At 31.7% G+C, this 24,800-nt stretch overlaps 1 protein-coding gene across 1 annotated transcript in view; it reads left to right on the top strand.

Moving 5' to 3' along the window:
• The window catches only part of LOC139502149 (nucleolar complex protein 2 homolog), a 171,548-nt gene that overhangs the window by 5,167 nt on the left and 141,581 nt on the right, over positions 1-24,800 (top strand). Inside the window, exons 2-12 of the mRNA XM_071291526.1 lie at positions 5,435-5,656; positions 6,896-7,020; positions 8,114-8,253; positions 9,015-9,170; positions 9,764-9,875; positions 10,976-11,148; positions 13,652-13,762; positions 15,446-15,559; positions 20,400-20,588; positions 21,762-21,901; positions 23,242-23,353. Coding sequence (XP_071147627.1) covers positions 5,435-5,656; positions 6,896-7,020; positions 8,114-8,253; positions 9,015-9,170; positions 9,764-9,875; positions 10,976-11,148; positions 13,652-13,762; positions 15,446-15,559; positions 20,400-20,588; positions 21,762-21,901; positions 23,242-23,353 — 1,594 coding nt within the window. The remainder of the gene's footprint in view (positions 1-5,434; positions 5,657-6,895; positions 7,021-8,113; positions 8,254-9,014; positions 9,171-9,763; positions 9,876-10,975; positions 11,149-13,651; positions 13,763-15,445; positions 15,560-20,399; positions 20,589-21,761; positions 21,902-23,241; positions 23,354-24,800) is intronic.

The raw sequence follows: 24,800 nt of genomic DNA, 5'->3' as shown, positions 1-24,800 counted from the left end.
TTCTTGGTTTTCGCACAATAACTTGAGTTTAAGTAAATAGAAATCAATGAAATTTAAACACAATGTTAATGACTACAAAAGGAAGGTTGGTATTGATTTTGGGAGTTTAGGTCCTAACAGTTTAGGAATTAGGGGCCAAAAAGGGACCCAAATAAGCATTTTTCTTGGTTTTCGCACCATAACGTTAGTATAAGTAAATAGAAATCTATGAAATTTAAACACAAGGTTTATGACCATAAAAGGAAGGTTGGTATTGATTTTGGGAGTTTTGGTCCCAACAGAATAAGGGGCCCAAAGGGTCCAAAATTAAACTTTGTTTGATTTCATCAAAATTGAATAATTGGGGTTCTTTGATATGCCGAATCTAACTGTCATGACTGTGTATGTAGATTCTTAACTTTTGGTCCCGTTTTCAAATTGGTCTACATTAAGGTCCAAAGGGTCCAAAATTAAACTTAGTTTGATTTTGACAAAAAATGAATCAGTTAGGTTCTTTGATATGCTGAATCTAAAAATGTACTTAGATTCTTGATTATTGGCCCAGTTTTCAAGTTGGTCCAAATCGGGGTCCAAAATTAAATTTTGTTTGATTTCATCAAAAATTGAATAAATGGGGTTCTTTGATATACCAAATCTAACTGTGTATGTAGATTCTTCATTTTTGGTCCTGTTTTCAAATTGGTCTACACTAAAGTCCAAAGGGTCCAAAATTAAACTTAGTCTGATTTCAACAAAAATTGAAATCTTGGGGTTCTTTGATATGCTGAATCCAAAAATGTACTTAGATTTTTTTATTATGGGCCCAGTTTTCAAGTTGGTCCAAATCAGGATCTAAAATTATTATATTAAGTATTGTGCAATAGCAAGTCTTTTCAATTGCACAGTATTGCGCAATGGCAAGAAATATCTAATTGCACAATATTGTGAAATAGCAAATTTTTTTTTAATTGGAGTTATCTTTCTTTGTCCAGAATCAACTTAAATCTTTGTTATATACAATATACAATGTATATTCACTTTTAACTACCAACTGATAAATTATAATAAATAACATTCAGTGATAACAAGCAGTTTTTTTTACATCTTAAAATATTTTATGATGTATTTAAATGAGTAGTTATTGTTGCAAACTCCATTAGAAATTTTAATTGAGATTAGTTTTGGAATAAGGGAAAGGGGGATGTGATTAAAAAAATTGGGTTCAATTTTTATACGACCGCAAAATTTGAAAAATTTTTCGTCGTATATTGCTATCACGTTGGCGTCGTCGTCGTCGTCCGGCGTCCGAATACTTTTAGTTTTCGCACTCTAACTTTAGTAAAAGTGAATGGAAATCTATGAAATTTTAACACATTATTTATGACCACAAAAGGAAGGTTGGTATTGATTTTGGGAGTTTTGGTCCCAACATTTTAGGAATTAGGGGCCAAAATGGGCCCAAATAAGCATTTTCTTGGTTTTCGCACTATAACTTTAGTTTAAGTTAATAGAAATCTATGAAATTTTGACACAAGGTTTATGGCCACAAAAGAACGGTTAGGATTGATTTTGGGAGTTTAGGTTTCAACAGTTTAGGAATTAGGGGCCAAAAAAGGGCCCAAATAAGCATTATTCTTGGTTTTCGCACAATAACTTTAGTTTAAGTCAATAGAAATCAATGAAATTTAAACACAATGTTAATGACTACAAAAGGAAGGTTGGTATTGATTTTGGGAGTTTAGGTCCCAACAGTTTAGGAATTAGGGGCCAAAAAGGGACCCAAATAAGCATTTTTCTTGGTTTTCGCACCATAACGTTAGTATAAGTAAATAGAAATCTATGAAATTTAAACACAAGGTTTATGACCATAAAAGGAAGGTTGGTATTGATTTTGGGAGTTTTGGTCCCAACAGAATAAGGGGCCCAAAGGGTCCAAAATTAAACTTTGTTTGATTTCATCAAAATTGAATAATTGGGGTTCTTTGATATGCCGAATCTAACTGTCATGACTGTGTATGTAGATTCTTAACTTTTGGTCCCGTTTTCAAATTGGTCTACATTAAGGTCCAAAGGGTCCAAAATTAAACTTAGTTTGATTTTGACAAAAAATGAATCAGTTAGGTTCTTTGATATGCTGAATCTAAAAATGTACTTAGATTCTTGATTATTGGCCCAGTTTTCAAGTTGGTCCAAATCGGGGTCCAAAATTAAATTTTGTTTGATTTCATCAAAAATTGAATAAATGGGGTTCTTTGATATACCAAATCTAACTGTGTATGTAGATTCTTCATTTTTGGTCCTGTTTTCAAATTGGTCTACACTAAAGTCCAAAGGGTCCAAAATTAAACTTAGTCTGATTTCAACAAAAATTGAAATCTTGGGGTTCTTTGATATGCTGAATCCAAAAATGTACTTAGATTTTTTATTATGGGCCCAGTTTTCAAGTTGGTCCAAATCAGGATCTAAAATTATTATATTAAGTATTGTGCAATAGCAAGTCTTTTCAATTGCACAGTATTGCGCAATGGCAAGAAATATCTAATTGCACAATATTGTGAAATAGCAAATTTTTTTTTAATTGGAGTTATCTTTCTTTGTCCCGAATCAACTTAAATCTTTGTTATATACAATATACAATGTATATTCACTTTTAACTACCAACTGATAAATTATAATAAATAACATTCAGTGATAACAAGCAGTTTTTTTTACATCTTAATATTTTATGATGTATTTAAATGAGTAGTTATTGTTGCAAACTCCATTAGAAATTTTAATTGCGATTAGTTTTGGAATAAGGGAAAGGGGGATGTGATTAAAAAAATTGGGTTCAATTTTTATACGACCGCAAAATTTGAAAAATTTTTCGTCGTATATTGCTATCACGTTGGCGTCGTCGTCGTCGTCCGGCGTCCGAATACTTTTAGTTTTCGCACTCTAACTTTAGTAAAAGTGAATGGAAATCTATGAAATTTTAACACATTATTTATGACCACAAAAGGAAGGTTGGTATTGATTTTGGGAGTTTTGGTCCCAACATTTTAGGAATTAGGGGCCAAAATGGGCCCAAATAAGCATTTTCTTGGTTTTCGCACTATAACTTTAGTTTAAGTTAATAGAAATCTATGAAATTTTGACACAAGGTTTATGGCCACAAAAGAACGGTTAGGATTGATTTTGGGAGTTTAGGTTTCAACAGTTTAGGAATTAGGGGCCAAAAAAGGGCCCAAATAAGCATTATTCTTGGTTTTCGCACAATAACTTTAGTTTAAGTCAATAGAAATCAATGAAATTTAAACACAATGTTAATGACTACAAAAGGAAGGTTGGTATTGATTTTGGGAGTTTAGGTCCCAACAGTTTAGGAATTAGGGGCCAAAAAGGGACCCAAATAAGCATTTTTCTTGGTTTTCGCACCATAACGTTAGTATAAGTAAATAGAAATCTATGAAATTTAAACACAAGGTTTATGACCATAAAAGGAAGGTTGGTATTGATTTTGGGAGTTTTGGTCCCAACAGAATAAGGGGCCCAAAGGGTCCAAAATTAAACTTTGTTTGATTTCATCAAAATTGAATAATTGGGGTTCTTTGATATGCCGAATCTAACTGTCATGACTGTGTATGTAGATTCTTAACTTTTGGTCCCGTTTTCAAATTGGTCTACATTAAGGTCCAAAGGGTCCAAAATTAAACTTAGTTTGATTTTGACAAAAAATGAATCAGTTAGGTTCTTTGATATGCTGAATCTAAAAATGTACTTAGATTCTTGATTATTGGCCCAGTTTTCAAGTTGGCCCAAATCGGGGTCCAAAATTAAACTTTGTTTGATTTCATCAAAAATTGAATAAATGGGGTTCTTTGATATACCAAATCTAACTGTGTATGTAGATTCTTCATTTTTGGTCCTGTTTTCAAATTGGTCTACACTAAAGTCCAAAGGGTCCAAAATTAAACTTAGTCTGATTTCAACAAAAATTGAAATCTTGGGGTTCTTTGATATGCTGAATCCAAAAATGTACTTAGATTTTTTATTATGGGCCCAGTTTTCAAGTTGGTCCAAATCAGGATCTAAAATTATTATATTAAGTATTGTGCAATAGAAAGTCTTTTCAATTGCACAGTATTGCGCAATGGCAAGAAATATCTAATTGCACAATATTGTGAAATAGCAAATTTTTTTTTAAATAGAGTTATCTTTCTTTGTCCAGAATAGTAAGCAAGAAATATCTAATTGCAAAATATTGTGCAATAGCAAGATTTTTTTTTAATTGGAGTTATCTTTCTTTGTCCAGAATCAACTTAAATCTTTGTTATATACAATATACAATGTATATTCACTTTTTACTACCAACTGATAAATTATAATAAATAACATTCAGTGATAACAAGCAGTTTTTTTTTACATCTTAATATTTTATGATGTATTTAAATGAGTAGTTATTGTTGCAAACTCCATTAGAAATTTTAATTGAGATTAGTTTTGGAATAAGGGAAAGGGGGATGTGATTAAAAAAATTGGGTTCAATTTTTCTCATTTGAAATTTCATAAATAAAAAAGAAAATTTCTTCAAACATTTTTATGCCCCACCTACGATAGTAGAGGGGCATTATGTTTTCTGGTCTGTGCATCTGTCCGTCCGTCCGTCCGTCTGTCCGTCCGTCTGTCCGTTCGTTCGTCCGTCCGTTCGTCCGTCCGTCTGTCCCGCTTCAGGTTAAAGTTTTTGGTCAAGGTAGTTTTTGATGAAGTTTAAGTCCAATCGACTTCAAACTTAGTACACATGTCCCCTATGATATGATCTTTCTAATTTTAATGCCAAATTAGAATTTACCCCAATTTCACGGTCCACTGAACATGGAAAATGATAGTGCGAGTGGGGCATTCGTGTACTGAGGACACATTCTTGTTTTGAGAGGATTAATATTCAACAGCATAGTGAATTGCTCTAAGAGAAAACAAAAATTTTAAGTTCATTAGAACACATTCATTCTGTGTCAGAAACCTATGCTGTGTCAACTATTTAATCACAATCCAAATTTAGAGCTGAATCCAGCTTGAATGTTGTGTCCATACTTGCCCCAACCGTTCAGGGTTCAACCTCTGCGGTCGTATAAAGCTACGCCCTGCGGAGCATCTGGTTTAATATAAAATATCACCAAACTCATGCACATTAACTTTTTCCTTTAAAAGTTCTTAGAAATACATGCACTCCAATGGAGATATATTGTTTGATTTGCTTTATCCCTCCCATTAAAAGTTAATTGCCACTCGCCAAAATTTCACCAGGTGACCATGTCTATACAAACATCATTTGCCTTGCCTTTGCCAAAATTAATGAGTCTATTGACTTGCCCTAAAAAATACTAAGTGAAAACCCTGCACTGTTAATTATATACATGTATAAAGAACTATTGATTTTTATTGATTTTGAAATATGTTTTTTTTTTTGCTTTAGGAAAATGGAAGAGTTGAGTGTTGATGAGTTTATGTTAGGTGACTTTGATAGTGACAGTGACAAAGAAGATACAGCTGTTCACCAAAAACAAAATCAGAAGAAAAGAAAAAATGAAGGACTTAAAAAGAAAGAGAAACAAATTGCTTCAAAACAACAGAAGAAATTACAAGAAGCCTCTGTAAAACAGAAGCAAACTAAAATAAGTGATCTGAAAAATACAAGGTAAACAAATGTCTTTTTGGTTCAGCTAATTGAATAAGCATGTCTTGGAATCGTTGTATATATAATTCTGACTGAAATTACTGCATGCATTTGTTATTGTGAATCACTGATAAAAATGTGATTGCAAATAGTTTTAGTAAAGGAGAATTACTACTGAAATTATGAATACTAGTTTTTATCATTGCAAACTTAGTCAGTCCCAATTATAAAAACCTCACAATAAAAAATATTATAATTTCTGAGCTTACTATGCATGTACTTAAAAAACTAAATGATTTTCAGAGCCGTATTGTTTAAGTAACATTTACTTGAGTAGAAATAAATAGAGAACACAAATCTTCATAATTTTGTAAAATTTATCTTTTCTCATACATGTTATAGGAATAACAAAGTAAGGAAATAATTCAAAATAATTTGCTACAAGAATTTTCAAGAGATCACAGTTTTAAGTGACAAAACTTTATCTCTTTTATTGCTTTTTATGTACATTTCATATATTTATAGATTTATTTCATGAGTATATAAGGTTCGAATCCTGGCCTGGGAAGAACAAAAAAATTGCAAAAGCAAATTTACAGGTCTACATGTATCATTGTTGGGTTGATGTTGTTTAGACGAGTTGTATATACATAATGTACACTGCCATGTATCCCCATCACTGCTGGTGATCCGATGGATAAATCTGTTGTAGAGTTGTTACTGGCTCAGACATACTTATAAATATAATTATTTTCTGTGACTGTATCTTACATTAATTTGTAGGATCCTTTACCATAGATAATTTAGCTGATCTGTAAAAATAACATCTCCATACCTTATATATCATGTACTGTAGTACGACGCTAGATTAAAACTGACGTGGAAAGGTAACACATGGCCACCGAAAGCTTCATTTTTATGAAGCCCAGGTGGTCGTGTGGTCTAGCGGGACGGCTGCAGTGCAGGCGAATTGGTGTCACAATATCTCAGTAGCATGGGTTCAAATCCTGGCGAGGGAAGAACAAAAAATTTGCAAAAGCAAATTTACAGCAAATTTACAGGTCTAACATTGTTGGGTTGATGTTTAAAAAAACGAGTTTTATATATATATATACCAATGCAGTTTTACAAGTTTAATTGTAAACAAAATTTTATTAAATTTCTTTGAATACATATACTTTGCCTTATAAAACTTTAAAATTATACAATGTTTAATAATGGGGTTGCTGATGTATGTATCTTTTTAATGTCCTCTTTCAGCAAAACAAAGAAAACATCAAAGACACACACACAGTCTTTAGAAGCATTGAAAGATAAAGATCCAGAATTCTATGAGTTTTTGAAAGAAGAAGGCAAAGATCTGCTGGCTTTTAATGAGTCTGATGGTTAGTATAGCATTGACCCCATCATATTTCTGTTACAGAATATATAGCTGTTAAGTTCATATACTTGTAATCAGATAAAAAGATTATTGATGGTTTTTCAAACAAGAGTATTTTCTCAGCTACAATCTTGTCAAGGACAATATCTCTGAGATGAGATATGGCCAAGAAAAATCCTCCAGTTTGAAAGGCCATTGATAATGTTAATCTGGTCTGTCACAATTTTGACTATAACACTGTTGATTGTTGATGGTAACATTGACAATGTCATATGAACCCTTAATTTCTAATGATTTTTTTTATCTTGAGTGAGTGCTATGATATGAAAAATTAGAACAAAAAAAGATGAAAGAAAAAAATACAATAAAAAGCATTAAAACATAAAATATTTATATTATTATTATTATGTTGATAATAAAATTTGATTTAGTTTTTTTCAATATTTTAAACCAATCTAGTTGAGTGGTTGTGTACTGTCATCTTATACATTATTTAAAGGGAGATAATAAATACAAATATCAATGAGTTTTCAAGTTTTATTATGTCATCTTTGTGTCTTTATTCGTTTTGTTAAAATAAAAAATGCATGAAAATGTTGTCAGTTATATCTTATCCATATTAGTCTTGAGCCTTGTTAGGATACTTATGTACAGAATATAAAGGATTTTTTCACCTCATTTATAAAAAAGAAGATGTGGTGTGATTGTCAATGAGACAACTCTCCACAAGAGACCAAATGACACAGAAATTAACAACTTTAGGTTACTGTACCGCCTTCAACAATGAGCAAAGCCCATACCACATAGTCAGCTATAAAAGTCCCTGAAAGAAATGACAAATGTAAAACAATTCAAATGAGAAAACTAATGGCTTAATTTATGTACAAAAAAATGAAAGAAAAACAATATGTAATGGTTTTTTATGTGCCGTAAACATGTACTTTAATGTTGCCAAATTCAAGAAATACCTTTTAGCCACCAGTTATTCTAGATTGATTTTTTTTTTTATCAATATTGAGTTCATGAAGTTACTATGAACGACAAATTACTCTTGAGTCTTGATTGACATTTATTTTTCAACTCTTTTTGTTTTATAGATGAAGATATGAGTTCTGATGATGAAGATCAAGATGATGAAGTTCAGGATGATGACAGTGATAAAGAAGAAGATTACGATGATATACCAACAAGTAGTGACGAAGAGGGAGATTTACATCAACCTCCTCAGGAACTAGAGGTTGTTATAATATAAACTTAGGGATGTAGAAACATCAACACCCAAACACACTTCCATAGGGCTAATTTTACTCCTAGGACCTTAAACTGTTTTATACAAGTCAATATTTTTCTCAGGTAAAATTTAATTTTGGCCATATCAGTCAAAGTTAATAGTAAAGTGTTCATTTGTAAATTTTCATCTGTTGATATGTAATAATTATATCATTCAGGGCTCTCGGTCATAAAACTTTACTCAGTACTCAGTACTCAGTACTCTGAGTACAAAAAAGTGCTCGAAACCCAAAATCCAGTATTTTGATTGGTTGATTCTTGAGTCTTGAGTACAAAAATCGTGCTCGAAAGTTTTATGACCGCAAGTCCAGATGTTTCATTGATTGATTGATTGTTTAACGTCATTTTCAGCTATATTGGCTACTGCATGGCTGTCATATTTTATTGATTGAGGAAACAGTAGTGCCTTGAGCATGGAGGCTGTGAGAGAACATGTCCATGGGCAAGAAAAATAGACACATATGGGGTTTAAACTCTCTACCTCAATGTTGACAGGCTAGTGCTACAACATTCAAATGAACTATTTAGACCACTCTGGCTGGGAGGCTCTGATTAATTTCATTAAACTTTTTGGAAAACATAGAATCTGTTTTAGTGAGTATAACATTCATTTTGTGAAAAATCTGAGAGTTGAATAAAAAAAGATCATAGGTATGACTGTTAATTTTAAAGTGTTGTGCCAATTATTTATTGAAAGAAATTTTACAGGTTGCCAGTGATGTCAGCATGAGTGATGAAGATGAGGAGGAAGGAGGAGAGGAGGATGATAAGGAGGAAGAAGATAAACCAAAAAAGATAGAAAAGAAAAATAAAGGCATGCTAGTTACCAGTAAAATGATCAAGGATTGGTCTGATACTGTACAGGTAAGGTCTAATAAGTGCTAATAATACTGTGAATCAAAAATATTTATATATTCATATATAAGTGTGATTGTTGAAAAGTGGACACAAATGCTGAATACAAATAATGATATCCAAATTTGAATTTGAAGTTTTAACTTATCCACATCAATTCATGGATTTTAAAAATGATTTTGTTACATACCTATTCTTAAACTAGTAAATTGGTAGCCCATAAATTCATCATTTAGAATTTACAAAATTTAGCACCCTTGAAAATATTTATAGATTTTTGCTGGTCATCTCAAAGAGATTGATGTTTTGCTTGAGCCAGTACGGTAAAAGTGAGAAAAACAATTGAGTTGAGATGACCAATGATAATCTGTTTATCGCTATTTATCCTATGACGATGTTAAACTTTACTTTGAAAATAACATGTGCGTCCTTAGTTTCTCACAATAATTGTTCATATCACTCAACTGTCCCTGAGAAAGGAAATTATATTCATTTCATGAAATAGTGATAACAAATATTATACCATTCTATTTTAATTTGTGACGTTGCCTATGAAATGTGATCATTCCATTACTAAACAGCTTAGATTTTTTTTCCCTTAGAAAACTCCATCAGCAAATGTATTGAAGGAAATGATTAGTGCCTTCAGAGCAGCTGTACATCAAGCAGGAAGTGAAGTGGAATCTTCCAAGTATAGAGTAGAGGGGAGTGCAGGTACTATGTTTATGAAAATAAGAAGATGTGGTAAAATTACCAGTGAGATAACACTCCACCCGTAACCAAATGTCAAAAAAGTTTACAGCTATAGGTCACTGTATGGTCTTCAAAACCCATACCCTATAGTCAGCATAATTGTTCATTAAGAAATATTATGTTTAGTTTTATAGCAAAATGTCTGAAGCTATACTCATCTTTAAATGAAGCAGAAATCAAAGGCTTTTAGTTTTACAATTTATCCTTTTCATTAATTAACAGTGTTTTGAATAATAGGAAAGACAACTTGTCTTTGTCTATCTAAGCTAGGTACAATTGAATACCAACAAATTTAAGATTGTCATTATGAACTAAATAATGACTGTATTATAATACCTATGTCAGTAGGAGTAGGTCCAGTAAGACCCCTTTTTGGCCCCAAAATATAGCAGTTTTACAAGATTGTTAAAATGTGAACTTTTAGCTATTTATTGGAAAGTAGAATACTACTTCTACATAAATATGGGCTGTTTTTGACAATACCATGCACATATATCGGGTACTAGCATCATTAAGTCATGCTAAATTACTTAAATCTTCAAAATGTCAGCATTTGAGTTAAATTTTAGACGTTTTCCGTCTGAAATGGAAGTGGCATCATTTGTGTTCATTCCAAATATTTAAATGTAAGTTGTATACTATGATAATACATAACATATATAAAGGTTGAGAGGGAACACAGATGTGGCCACTTTTATTATTGACAAAAACAATCTGAAAAGTGACATATAATATATCTGATAGATTTTGCATATTTAAGCTTAAATTTGAGCTTCTTTAAAGACTTTATCTGTTAAAATCTTTCACATAAACTTATTGAATCGGCTGAAATAGACACTTAAGTGTTTAAAAAGTTTCCCAAATCTTTCAACAGATGAACCTGAAATTTAAGGCCAAAATCGGTCCTTACCGGACATACTCCTTTCCCAGGATCTGACATTTTCAAAATACATTATGTTTTTAAGTTACTTTATTTTGATATAATAACTTTTCTGATAATAAAACTGCCACTCTGTATTGACAACATTTTTTCATATGAATCATTTTGATTATCTTTTCAGTTTACAACGCAGTAATCAGAATGTGTTTAACTTTAATGCCAGCGGCACTTCTGAAACATTTAGGGTTACCTCCCCTTACAGATTTACAGAAGCCAGTACTTCCTTCAAAAAGCAATACCAAATGGAAGAAAATTCGTCTGGAAATTAAATCTTATCTGGCTGCTGTATTACAAGTAAGATTTATATTGGAGTAACAAGCTTAAGAGAATCATAGGTTTAATTAGGAATGAGGATTGGATATCGCTTAATATCAATTTAAGTTATTTAATTTCAATATAATAATAACAAGTTTTTGACATGAATATCAATAATGTGGTCATTTTGATAAATTTCCTGTTTACAAAACTTTCAATTTTTCGAAAAAATTAAGGATTTTCTTATCCCAGGCATAGATTACCTTAGCCGTATTTGGCACAACTTTTTGGAATTTTGGATCCTCAATGCTCTTCAACTTTGTACTTGTTTGGCTTTATAAATATTTTGATATGAGCGTCACTGATGAGTCTTATGTAGACGAAATGCGCGTCTGGCGTACTAAATTATAATCCTGGTACTTTTGATAACTATTTGGAGATTTTATAATTACTATTTTAAATCAGACAATGAGAGTTGATATTAAGCCATATCAACTCCCACAAGTTGTTAAACTTATTTCTCTTATGGTCAACACTCTGGTTGTGTTAGATTAAAAATTCAGTGAATCGTTGATCCAGTCTTTGGCTTGTGCCAGTATGATGTAATATGTCTTTTTTTGGTGTCAAACTTTAACATCAAACATTTTAAGACATTTTAAGCTTCAGAATGAATAATTTCACAAATATATTTGTTCCTTGCAGTTTATACTTTTTTCAAATAAGCTTTGAAAAATGGACTTTAACCCTTTAACATTCAAGGATTTTTTACCTTTTCTTCCCGAATAAAGGATATCTGTTTTCAATCAATTGCACATTTCGATAAAAAGCTCACTCAAAGGACAAGTTAGACTCATCTGATAGATAATTGACCAAGGTTTCAGGAAAACTTGATTTAAGGAAAATAATTTCTTACGTTGGTCACGTGATATCCCTCAAAAGTCACGTGACATGCTGAATTAAAGTGACAAAAATGTACAATTCAAGCGGAAAAGCGGTTTTACAGACATTTAGTGACAAAAATAGAACATAGTTTTAGTGTTAAATTAATGCAAGAAGACTTTCGGAAACGTTATCGGTGAAAACTTTATACAGAAAGATGCAAAACTTGTCTGATTGGTAGAAATATCAAGACTCGAAACACCGAAAAATAGTGGATTTTTTTGAGAATTTTTGTCATAGTCAAATAAATGGCCCAAGTTTATGTTAAAGATGTTCTATTCATAACTGCTTACAGAATAAGCCTTTAGGATAGAATTTTGAGTAAATATTGAATGAAAATCTGGTATTTTTGAGTGCCCAGGCTAAGAATGTAACAAAAACAGAGAGAGGGGAGAAAAGGGGGGGGGGATTTTTCTTTTTGATGTAAATCATGTATTTCAGTTGTCTTAATTGAAATTGAAAGTAAAGTTAAGTTAAGTTACATTTAATATAGGAATTAATTTTTTCATCCTCCGGCAGTGAGGTTTGAACCCGCGATCATCCGGGTGTTAGACTGTGCATCTTTCCACTGAGCCACAGAAACCATTGGAAAACTTATGAAATTTAAGCATATAAGTCACCTTCTCTGTAAGACTAGAAATTAATGTTGGGAGAACATAATCAAACTTCGTTTTCTTAAGAAGCTATTTTTTGAAAATTATTATTTTTTGAAGCAAATTTGTAAGAAAGTTATTCAGAAATGTTCGTTTTTTCGTCTATATGTCACTATTTCTATACCTTAGCGATACGATATCCAACACCCTCATAACCAGACACTAAAGAAACAAAGATTTGTTATTGCTATTTCGACTTGGCTAACAATTTTTAACACATTTTGGATGTTCTCATCTCTTTTGCTATAAAAACTGACAAAACAAAACATGAAAATTCCTTGTAATTTGAGTTTGTTTCAGTGTTGATACTCTATGAATCAGATTTTTTGTATGTGTATGAGTTTTACTTACAGTTTTGATAGTATTCTTGTAAATGATCACGGCACAGTTATCAAAATTGTCATTTTAAAACAAAAAACAGCAACAATTTGTCTTGTGACATTTTGTGAAAATATTCTATTTAAAAATAGAAATAAAACAGTTTTCCCCCCAAAAAATCTTGTCAATATAGGGCAAATTGACATGATGCATTGCATTTTGTTGGTTTCAGACACCAAAAATCAAGTTGGTGGTATACTGATCTGCAATTTGAGCCCACAACCACATATGTACGTTAAAAATTGTCAACGATACAAAACTTCATGCAAACTACTCCGCCACAAATTTTGCTTATCGGTCAAATTGACCGGTAGGAACGTTAAAGGGTTAATGATGTTTCTAAAATAAGAAAAATTAACGATGTTTCTAAAATAAGAAAAATTAATGATGTTTCTAAAGTAAGAAAAAAAATGCACAAGATTCTATGAATGGTTTTAAAATATTGTTGTAATCTGTCTTCATACATGTAACTCTTAATAAAATTTAATTGACTTAATCAAAACTTTTGCTAAAAAACTGTACTGAAATTTAAAAGAAGAATTGAAATGTAAATTCCAATTCTTTTATTTTAGCTTCTGTCAGAAATAACAGAGACTTCCATGGTCAATGTGATGGTCAAGCATGTCTTTAAACTAGTGGCTTACTATGTAACATTCCCAAAAATTGCCAAAGCACTGTTAAAGGTAAGTTGACCCATTGCCTCTACGTTAGTTACATCTACCAGGAGTATGGTAATGTTTGTGATATCAACTCATGTAATGTAAACTGATTTTACTGTTAAAGGTAAGTTGATCCATTGCCTCTACGTTAGTTACATCTACCAGGTGTAAAGTAATGTTTGTGATATCAACTCATGTAATGTAAACTGATTAAACTGTTAAAGGTAAGTTGGCCCAATGCCCCTACGTTAGTTACATCTACCAGGAGTATGGTAATGTTTGTGATATCAACTCATGTAATGTAAACTGATTAAAAGCACTGTTAAAGGTAAGTTGACCCATTGCTTCTACGTTAGTTACATCTATTGGGTGTATGGTAATGTTTGTGATATCAACTTAGAAAAAGATGTTATGAAATATTTGTGTCATTGAAAGGAAACCATCATATATGTGTGACAGTTTGTTTTCCATAATTTAAAGTTATATGAAACCGCAACTTAAAAAAACATTATGCATATATGTTTTTTAATAACTAAATGCATAGATGCCAACCATTAGGATTTTTCCGTAATTTTTTCGATTTTGCAATCAAAACTACGCTATTAAGGTCAAAATTGAAAAGTTACGGATTCCCAGTCATCGCCTTTCAATTTTGTAGAACGCAGATTTTTATCATTACTTTTCCGGTTTCTCGGGAGTTATCGACCTATCGATTGGTAACTAATTGACTTCCGAAGAGACAAACTTGCATTTATGAAGTAGCTTTCCCCCTTTCTCTACTTCTCCTTGAGGAAAGAAAATGTAGGAGTCGAGATAATCTGAACAATTAATGAATTGAATACATACGACAGATAACATGTTGAACGAAACATGTTAGTGCACATCACTTTGCAACCACTCGTCAGTAATTTTTTTCGTAAATGCACATTGTTGAATGATTACTGAAAACTTTTCAAAATTATGGATAATTTGATAGATTGTTATACTGATTGTGTCAAAAGGGGGTAGGCATCTATGGAAATGGATAATTTTCATTATAAAACTTATATACATATATTTTTTTCTGTAAACTACGGCTTCAAAACAAGGCAATTAATTAGCTGCTATATTTTCACATCATAACAGACATGACTTTTTGTGTTTACGTAAAAATTGATAAAATCGTGCACAGAAGACTATGCTTATGATATATACATGCATTGGTTTAAGAATTGGATAAACATTATGTTTTACCCGTCATTCGTTTCATATGAATTTAAGTTGATAAGCTTGTGATTCTTTAACTGTCATACAAAAAAAACCAAAAAGTTTCAAGACTATTTACTATTAAAACAAAAAATGTGGAAACGTAATAATAACTGGTTAAAGTCTAATGATAGGGGACCAAACACTTTATACAGTAATGTAAATTTGAAATTACATGTAATGCAATGTTTTCATTGCTGCAAAATATGTGACCCACCTAGGTTACATTTCCAATATTTTTTAATTTTCAGAGCACTTCTTATTAATAGCAACTTCTTTCCTTAACACACACAAAAGATAAAAATGTATGTAGTAAAAAACAAAAAAAGTCAAACAAAAAACGACAAGAAATATTTGCTTATATACAAATTAGTAACTTTTGGGACAAATGAGAAAGTGAATATATTTAAGTTTTATTTTATATTTCTAGCTAAATACCAAGTGTGTATTTTGTAATTTTAGAAAATGACCAACCTATGGAGTTCTGCTGAAGAGACAACAAGAGTGGTTGCTTTCCTTTGTATCAACAGACAAGTCATGATATCACAGGAAACTATGTTAGAACCTTGTATAAAAGTAGGTCATACAAATTTTAAAAAAGTAGGTCACTATACCAATATTCACACAGTAATCTATGTTAGAACTGTGTATAAAGGTATGTCAATAGACATAAAAGTAGGTCACTGCATACCAATATTCAAACACAAAACTTTGTTAGAACTCTGTATAAACAAAGAAATTTATGTTAGAACCATGTTAAAAGGTAGGTCAGTAGACATTAAAGTAGGTCACTATATACCAATACACCTTAATTGTTATTTGGAAATCTGTGCCAGTTAATAGTGAATCTGTGACACTTGAACTTACATCGTACAACATTCCGTTTTTGGAAATAAAATTGAGAAAGGAAATGGTGAATATGTCAAAGCGTTTTTGGAAAGTTTGCTATAGCTTGCTATAGCTACTTTCCATAGGTGTCGGCCTCAACTTCCAGTGAGACAGACTATCGCAATGTTCTGCTCCAAGATAATGTAGTACTAGTGTTCGAATTCTAATTCTCGGATATTTTGTGTTACTACTCTTTTGAAAAGATTACAGCTTGAATAAAAAAGGAATGAATGTTCACCGACAATTCAGATGAATAAAACTTCATTTTGAAATAAGTGTCACAAACACTACTTTGCGGATCGTCCATTGGCTGAAGAGAAAATCAAAAGAAATCTACGCGAGATAGCGTTTTTATGATTCATGAATATTTCATGAATGAACATTTTCCGCACTATTTTTTTTTACTATGTACGATATTTACAACTGTTTATTATTGAATAAGTAAAGGCAGAGTGTATCGAAAGAGTCCAGTATGCGAGAACAAGTTGATATTTGACCAAGTCGGATAATTGACAAGTGATAATGGTTTGATTTATTTTGACAATACACAGGTGATAGAAATATAATGATCGATAATTATATGGCTTATGTCTCACGCCAAAGACGGGTAAAGGTTAATGCCGGCTTTAATAGAAAAGTGCATTGTTTTTTAAAGCAATTGCTTTTATGCTATCGCGTATGGCCATCTTTGTGACCCAGATCAGAGACTCCGCCCATATCAAGCCATAGTATTTTGTTAAACAGGATCCTGGTCTGTCATTCTTTAACACCTATGTATGTTTTCTAATGCAATACATAGCTTGAAACTTTAAAAAAACGTTAGTGGATTTAAGAAGTTTCAGAATCTGTTCTTGTAGATGTATTTTTGTATTTAAAGGGTCAACCGTTTGACTATCAAATAACATAGAAGTCCGAGTGGAAAAAAAGTACATTTTTATAACTGCGATTCCGTTTTCCGCCGTTCGTACGATGTTTCAACAAAATATGGATTCATTTCAGTTTTTGATTTAGTATTGAAAATTTAACTGAATTATCTCCTATTAAATACGGTTTTATATGTTTAATTTGTGTTTCTTTAAGAGGTCAGGTGCTCTTGTTCATTCATAAAATTATCGTTCATTCATACATTTATCGTAAAATCAAAATCACTACACAGGTTAATGCGTAGTGTCAAATGATTACCTGTAATCTAAAAATAGACAAACTTTGTTTGCGCAAATAATTTAGCGGAACGAAACCCTTGTTGAAAACACATAACAATAAGTTCGTTTTCCTTTTCTGTCAAACTCCGTAATATTTATCGATCACCTTACTAATGAAATGGACCCGTCCAAACGTAGTAGATGCCAAGTCGGTCCAGATGAAGAGATATTTCAATTTGGAATTTTCTAGTTACATAGATTGAAAAAAAGTACGTCTTTTTAAATATCATGATCAAAACTGGGAATGCATAACAAATGTCAGATGAAACCATTATCCTCGTCTTTTCAGTGAACAAGTCTACTATGTTTGTTGACACTCGACGGTCCACCGTGTTAGCAATTTTATTTCACATGTTTTCGAAATATTGAAGATCATTTTTCGCAATGTTTCCTGAAAATTGATAAATGTCAAAGCAACGTAGAACTGTTTGTTCTTGTTCGCGTATAATAAAATTGAGAATGGAAATGGGGAATGTGTCAAAGAGACAACAACCCGACGATAGAAAAACATACAACAGCAGAAGGTCACCAACAGGTCTTCAATGCAGCGAAAAATTCCCGCACCCGGAGGCGTCCTTCAACTGGCCCTAAACAATACATCAGTGATAACGATTTAATGTCATGTTTGTCTGTGATGACCCCCCCCCCCCCCCCCCCCCCCCCCCCCCCCCCTTTTCGGGATTGCATGAGAATTATAGTTATCTCGTACCCACATGCACTTGTTTCTATCCATAGGAAGGTCGGCTATCCATATAAAACTATTTTGGATAGAAACAAGTGCCTTTGCTCGTACCGCATCAGAAGGACATACATTTATATCAACTGAGCAATAATGTTTGGAACTTAGTTTTAAAAATGATGACAAAGTACCATTATGAAAATATTTTTATTAAGCTGAAATATATATTTATTCTTTACATGTTTATGTCTTGTAAGATATTTTATTTCTTTCCCGTTTTTTAACATTTGCGTCTGGAAAGTTGAAATGTTTTAACTTAATCATTTGTGTTAATGGTTAAATATAAATTAATAATGAAAATTGTTAAAATTAAATCAATAAAGGAAATTATTGCCCAGTTACAAACACTATCAGGGGATAATCCATGATGATTTCTTTTTGAGTTATATGTTTCAGCACATGTATATTTGACCCCAACTTTAGCCTGGTAAACATGTTGTCTCCTTGTGAAATATAAAACATATTAAAAATGACTTTCTGCTAAAGTCTTTTATTTATATAAAGTTAAAACCTTCTTACTTCTAACTAGACAACACTCATGTCAGGTTTAATTATTATATATATGTGGATGAAAAATAAAAGTCCCCAAACATTAACATGACAGCAATTGCTTTTACAGCCTTTAAGGCTTTGATTTCAAACTGACATCGATCTGAAAGTTTTGATGCCTAAAATCATTTGAAAACTTTTAATTCCGTTATTTAAATAGAAGCTGTTTCACTTTCCAATGTGGATATAAGGACCTTTACTCGTTCAGCATGTTCAAGTTGATCAAACTGACAACAGAAAAACATTGTCTTAATGACAATTAGTAGCATAGCATCCGTATAATTTAAAAGCAACCGAGTCATCATCTACTTCTTAGAATATTATAGTTCAGTGTATTAAGACCGAGATCAAGCTAAAGACAAGTGCTGTAGAAATTATTAACATTTGTCCATGTACTAGCAAAATTACTTTCTTAGTGCTTAACATTGCAGTGGCGGATCCAGAACTTTTATCCTCACACTTTATTCCTCGGGCAGTATGATTCTTTAAGATTGACCTATAATTAACAATGTGTCGTCCTAGCACAGAGGCAATGATTACTAGTATATCAAATAAATGGCTTAAAACAAAAATCTAAAATGTCATTGCCTCAATGGTAATTACACAGCAGCAACTAAAATGTGTTACAGGGTTATACGCACCTCAGATCAACATTGTATGAATCTAGTGTATATAAACTTTTTATTCCTGATGTCATACTACTATTGTTATGCCCCCACTATATTGAGTTTTATCCTTGTTTTTTCTGTAAGTTTGTACGTCCCTTACTTGTACGACTATGTCCATACATCCAAAAATTGATTTCTGTTCACTTACTTTAGTTTGCCTGAACCAAATTTTATGAAACTTATACTCAATGCTTACAACCACAAAACACAAGTCAAGTTTTAATTTGGTTGGCGTCACCTTTACCATTCTAGATGTAAAGAGGTGAAGTTTTCAGTATACCCTATCAAGTATATATACCCTTATATATAAGTTTGACTTCTAGCTTTCTTCGGTTATACATTTATTAGGTGAACATAAAAACGGTCTTTAGATTCAGAAGTATAGATATATAAGACAAGAATGTGTCCATAGTACACGCATGCCCCATCTGCACTATCATTTTCTATGTTTAGTGGACCGTGAAAATGGAGTAAAAACTCTAATTTGGCATTTAAATTAGAAAGATTATATCATAGGGAACATCTATCTGTATAATAGTAAAATAACGAGGTCCAATTTGTCAGCCGTCATGGGGTAAAAACGACAAATCAAAGAATTCAATTTTATATATATCCAACATAGGACAATGGTGTTGATTAAAAATTACAACACTCCAGACCCTTTTGTTTTCCACATAATTAATATTACCAATAATTAACAAGTTCAGGGTCGAATCCGATACCAATACCAATAGTATATTTATCTGTTACCTATTACCTTATCTGTACGTTTCTCATCTGACAGGCGCACCACCAAACGGTGTATTTCGTAAATTTGCTATATACACGGGTCAATTGATTGGACTTCAACATCATCAAAAACTACCTCAACCAAAAACTTTAACCTGAATGGGACAGACAGACAAATGAAAGGAAGAATGGACGAACGGACGCAAAGACCAGTAAACATAATGTCCATAAATGGGGCATTAAAAGTACAATGGTTTAGTTTGAAAAATCCAAACTGTGATTAAATACATATATTTGAAAATATACACGTCTATAACCTATTTGAAATAATACACATATACAGTTGCAAAATTTCCAGAGGTGCTATTCAGCACTTTGATTTCATTGTGGCTTCAGATGTTTTCTATTGTGATGTCCAGTAATCAATCCAATTAAAACAAAAGTGATAGAGATTCTTCAACATCTTAATATGGAAGTGTATTGCCTAGTTTTTCATTTAAAAGATTGTTAATTGTCTTTTGCAGAACAGGAGCTTGTCAATTTCTTTACAATTAATAAGCTGAAAATAAGGCTGAAACAAAGAAAATTGACTATTTTATAACAATTATTGCATATTTTTATAGAACTAATTTATTTTTCAGCAAATGTACATAGCATATGTAAAGAACTGTAAATTTACATCTCCCACAACGCTTCCATTGATCAACTTTATGCAGCGCTCCCTGGTGGAGATCTTGACTATAGATACAGTATTAGGATACCAGTATGCCTTTATATACATCAGACAATTAGCTATACACTTACGTAATGCTATAACTGTCAAGAAGAAGGTTTGTTACATCAGCTTTATTAATAAAAATTACTTATAAATTGTTAAAATAACAAAACATTTGATGAAAACATTTTGTAGCCTGTCTTGTCTAAAAGGACTGTTTTGAAGACTGGTGTCAACATATATTTGTTCCGCCTACAAAAGTTCCCATTGGATCTATTTTATAAACAATGCCATTTAATCTGTTTATGTTGGAACAAATATTCTGTACCCTTTATTCTGTAAGGAACTTATACCATAATATTTGTTCCAGTGGAAATAAAATTACAGAAGATTTCTTCCCTTTGGAACTTATATTATGAAAGAACTTATATATCGTGACATATAACTGGTTCACAAGTGCAAAAGGGGGTCCAATAACTGCTTGAGAGTCAGTTTGTCATTCTTTCCTTCTGTTAAAAAGAAATCAAGCAGAAAATGTTTAAGGCTTCAACCAAAGGGAATAATTTTATATTAAGTTCATGGCTTCATAATGTTGAACGTATGTGTGAAACATCCTGTATGCCAAAAGTTTTATAAATTTCATTCAAATATTGTTCCTATCTTAATGTTGCATGTTACAGCTACAAGGCTGTTAATTTTGAATAGAATATTTCCCTTACATAAAAGTTAAATTAATAATGTAGAAGAATTTAACATTTCAAACTGATGTTTTCTAATTTGTTAAATATTGTTTAAGTTGGATGTTTTTTGCTTGGTACTCAGGCTACCATCATTAACACTGGAAGCATTGAGATGATATCAATGTCTTCAATACATACCTACATGAAAAAATACAAAGCAAAGTTTAACCCTGCCCATTCTGTGTGTGCCTGTCTGAAGTCAGGTGCATGTAATTCAGTGGTTGTCGTTTGTTTTTGTGTGACATTTTAGTTTCTCACTTGGAAATATTTCCCATTTGTGATTTCGGGGTCATTTATAGCTGACTATGTGGTATGGACTTTGCTCATTGTTGAAGGCCGTATGGTGATTTATAGTTGTTAATTTTTGTGTTTTTTGAACTCCTGTGTACAGTTGTTTCATTGGCAATCATACCACATCTTCTTATTTGATTTTTATAGTACTGATAATGAATGTTAATACATATGCTTACTGACCGTGCAAGGGTTGTGTAGCCAGTCAAGGTCGATAAAAACTTCCATTTGCTGTATATACTTTAATTCTATTACAGGAAAATGTGCAGGCAGTTTATAACTGGCAGTATATTCATTGTCTGGCATTGTGGGTAAGATTGATGAGCGCCACCTATCCCAGTGAAGTTCTACAACCCTTGATCTACCCATTAACACAAACAATTATTGGAACCATTAAGTAAGTATAATGTATAACTACAGCAGGTTAAAAAATATATGGTCAACCTCTAAATATGTTAAGCATGCACACATATTTTTCGTTTAAAGTATGTAGATGATTAGTTTTTATATGGTAAAAATATATTTTGAAATATATCTATTTATGGAGATTTTGTTTTGTTTGTAACTGTCTTAAAGGTGACCTTAATCTCACACCTCATTCGAATTAAAAAATTTTAAATCAGGTGCCACAATATATCAGACAGAGCTAAAAATGGAATGAACAACAACAATCAATCAATTTACTCACAATCTATACACAACTCTGGATGACCTTGGCATGTTGTTAAGACGTCTGACAATCTATACACAACTCTGGATGACCTTGGCATGTTGTTAAGACGTCTGACTATCTATACACAACTGTGGATGACCTTGGCATGTTGTTAAGACGTCTGACTATCTATACACAACTCTGGATGACCTTGGCATGTTGTTAAGACGTCTGACTATCTATACACAACTCTGGATGACCTTGGCATGTTGTTAAGACGTCTGACAATCTATACACAACTCTGGATGACCTTGGCATGTTGTTAAGACGTCTGACAATCTATACACAACTCTGGATGACCTTGGCACGTTGTTAAGACGTCTGACAATCTATACACAACTCTGGATGACCTTGGCATGTTGTTAAGACGTCTGACAATCTATACACAACTCTGGATGACCTTAGCATGTTGTTAGGACGTCTGACAATCTATACACAACTCTGGATGACCTTGGCATGTTGTTAAGACGTCTGACAATCTATAGATCTGACAATCTATACACAACTCTGGATGACCTTGGCATGTTGTTAAGACGTCTGACAATCTATAGATCTGACAATCTATACACAACTCTGGATGACCTTGGCATTAAGACGTCTGACTGTCATGTCTTGTTATATGGTTATGTTTAGTTTGATGTATCATTTACTTTACCTTTTTTCATTGAACATTGAACCAATTTAATTTCTAATTCAAAGTCCCGCCTCAGAGCCTATGTTGGGCATATATATGATACATAGTAAAAAAGAATGATCCAAAGACATGATTTTCATATGGGCGTCATAAGCATCATTGATTCATGTCTGTCATATTTCTTTTATCATAAATTGTAATGCTATAATTAGGCCATTTGTTTTCACAATTTAATATATGACTATACAGTATGTATTTAATAATTGTTCGATGATATTGTGACCTATATTTGCTTGTATCCATTTTATATGAACTCTGGTTGAAAGTTGTCTCATGGGCAATCATACCACACACAATTTGTATATTTGTATCATATCAAATTCATCTTTAGACTGACACCTACAGCAAGATATTTTCCTCTACGTTTCCACTGTATAAAGATGATGAACACATTATCAGAATCTACAAACACGTTCATACCAGTCCTGCCATTCCTGTTAGAGGTAGGAACTATTTTTAGCATGTACTTATTTTGGTTCTTTAAAAAAAACAAAAGTCTGAAAATAAAAATTGATGAAATGATGTGAAAAGATTGATTGAGGTTAATTGATTGTAATTAATTAAAGAAAAGCAAATATTTACAGGTAGAAGAATGGAACAGCATCTACATCGCTCATTGAATAGTTATTTAGTCATTACTTTCAATATTTCTATAAAGGAAATTTAATAGGTTTTTATATCGTCAGTAGCTATATTAAATTTTGATAAATTATTCTAACTCAAACATTTGTTAGATATTAAATATGTATGCATGTTATTTACAGGTTTATGTACTTGGTATTACTAGTTTAAAGCAAAAGTATCAAGAAAAAGAAAATTCATGATTACATGATTTTTAGTTTTCTTGAGAAATAATGAGTTATCTCCCATTATATAGTATAGAAAAATAAGCTGCAGAAAAAATGAGTTATCTCCCTTAGCAACGAGAAACTCCCTTAGCATAGAGAAACCCTATTCGAATTGTTTAAGGTTAAATACAAGGTACATTCGTACTCTGTTAAAAGGCAGAAGTATCAAGAAAAATAAAATTCATGATAACATGATTTTTAGTTTTCTTGAGAAAAAATGAGTTATCTCCCATTGAATGGTAGCAAAAAATAAACTGAAGATAAATTTGAGTTATTTTCCTTAGTACACTGTATAGTAGAATTAAAAGTAAAAATGCCAGAAGTATCAAGAAAAATAAAATTCATAATTATTTATTAAGAAAAAAATGAGTCATCTCCCATTGTATAGTGGTGAAAAATGAGCTGAAGATAAATTTGAGTTATCTCCCTTCGGATATAATATCTATTTCAGTTGTCTGAAGTAAAATACAAGCTAAACGTCTTTTTCTGTGAATCAGAATCACTTCTAAACAATTTTGAATGCAAAATATGTGCAATGTATATTGAAAATGAAGGTTATTATACTATTATAAAACCAATGACCTCATCTCTTTTATATATAAAACTTTTTATTTGGTGAAAATCTGTGGCAGTTTTACTTATAAAGACACATATTACAAAACAAAGATGGATGAGCCTTATTATAATGAAATATTAAATTTAATGTCCCTAGAACTAGTTTGCACTGTCACCACATTTCTTTTTGATAAAGTTGATAGATCATCTTAATGATAATTTTGTGATTTTTTTAAAGATTCATAATGAAAGAATGTCATTGAAGTATACAAAAAATGTCAAATATATAAACCAAAATTTGTGGTCATTCTGACTGGTATTAGGTCAATAAAACAGGAATTTATTGAACTTGTTGAACTGATCTGTAAACATAGAGGATGTTTTTCTTTGCTTTAAAGTAATAATCGTACCAATGATCTCAATTTGAACTATTTTATTAATAATAGTTGTCAATGGGTATTGGAGAACAGACAAATGCTATAATAAA

The sequence above is a fragment of the Mytilus edulis genome, chromosome 13, assembly GCF_963676685.1.
Source record: "Mytilus edulis chromosome 13, xbMytEdul2.2, whole genome shotgun sequence".
NCBI classification, from domain to species: Eukaryota; Metazoa; Mollusca; class Bivalvia; order Mytilida; family Mytilidae; genus Mytilus; species Mytilus edulis.
This window is presented reverse-complemented; position numbering and strand designations above follow the sequence as displayed.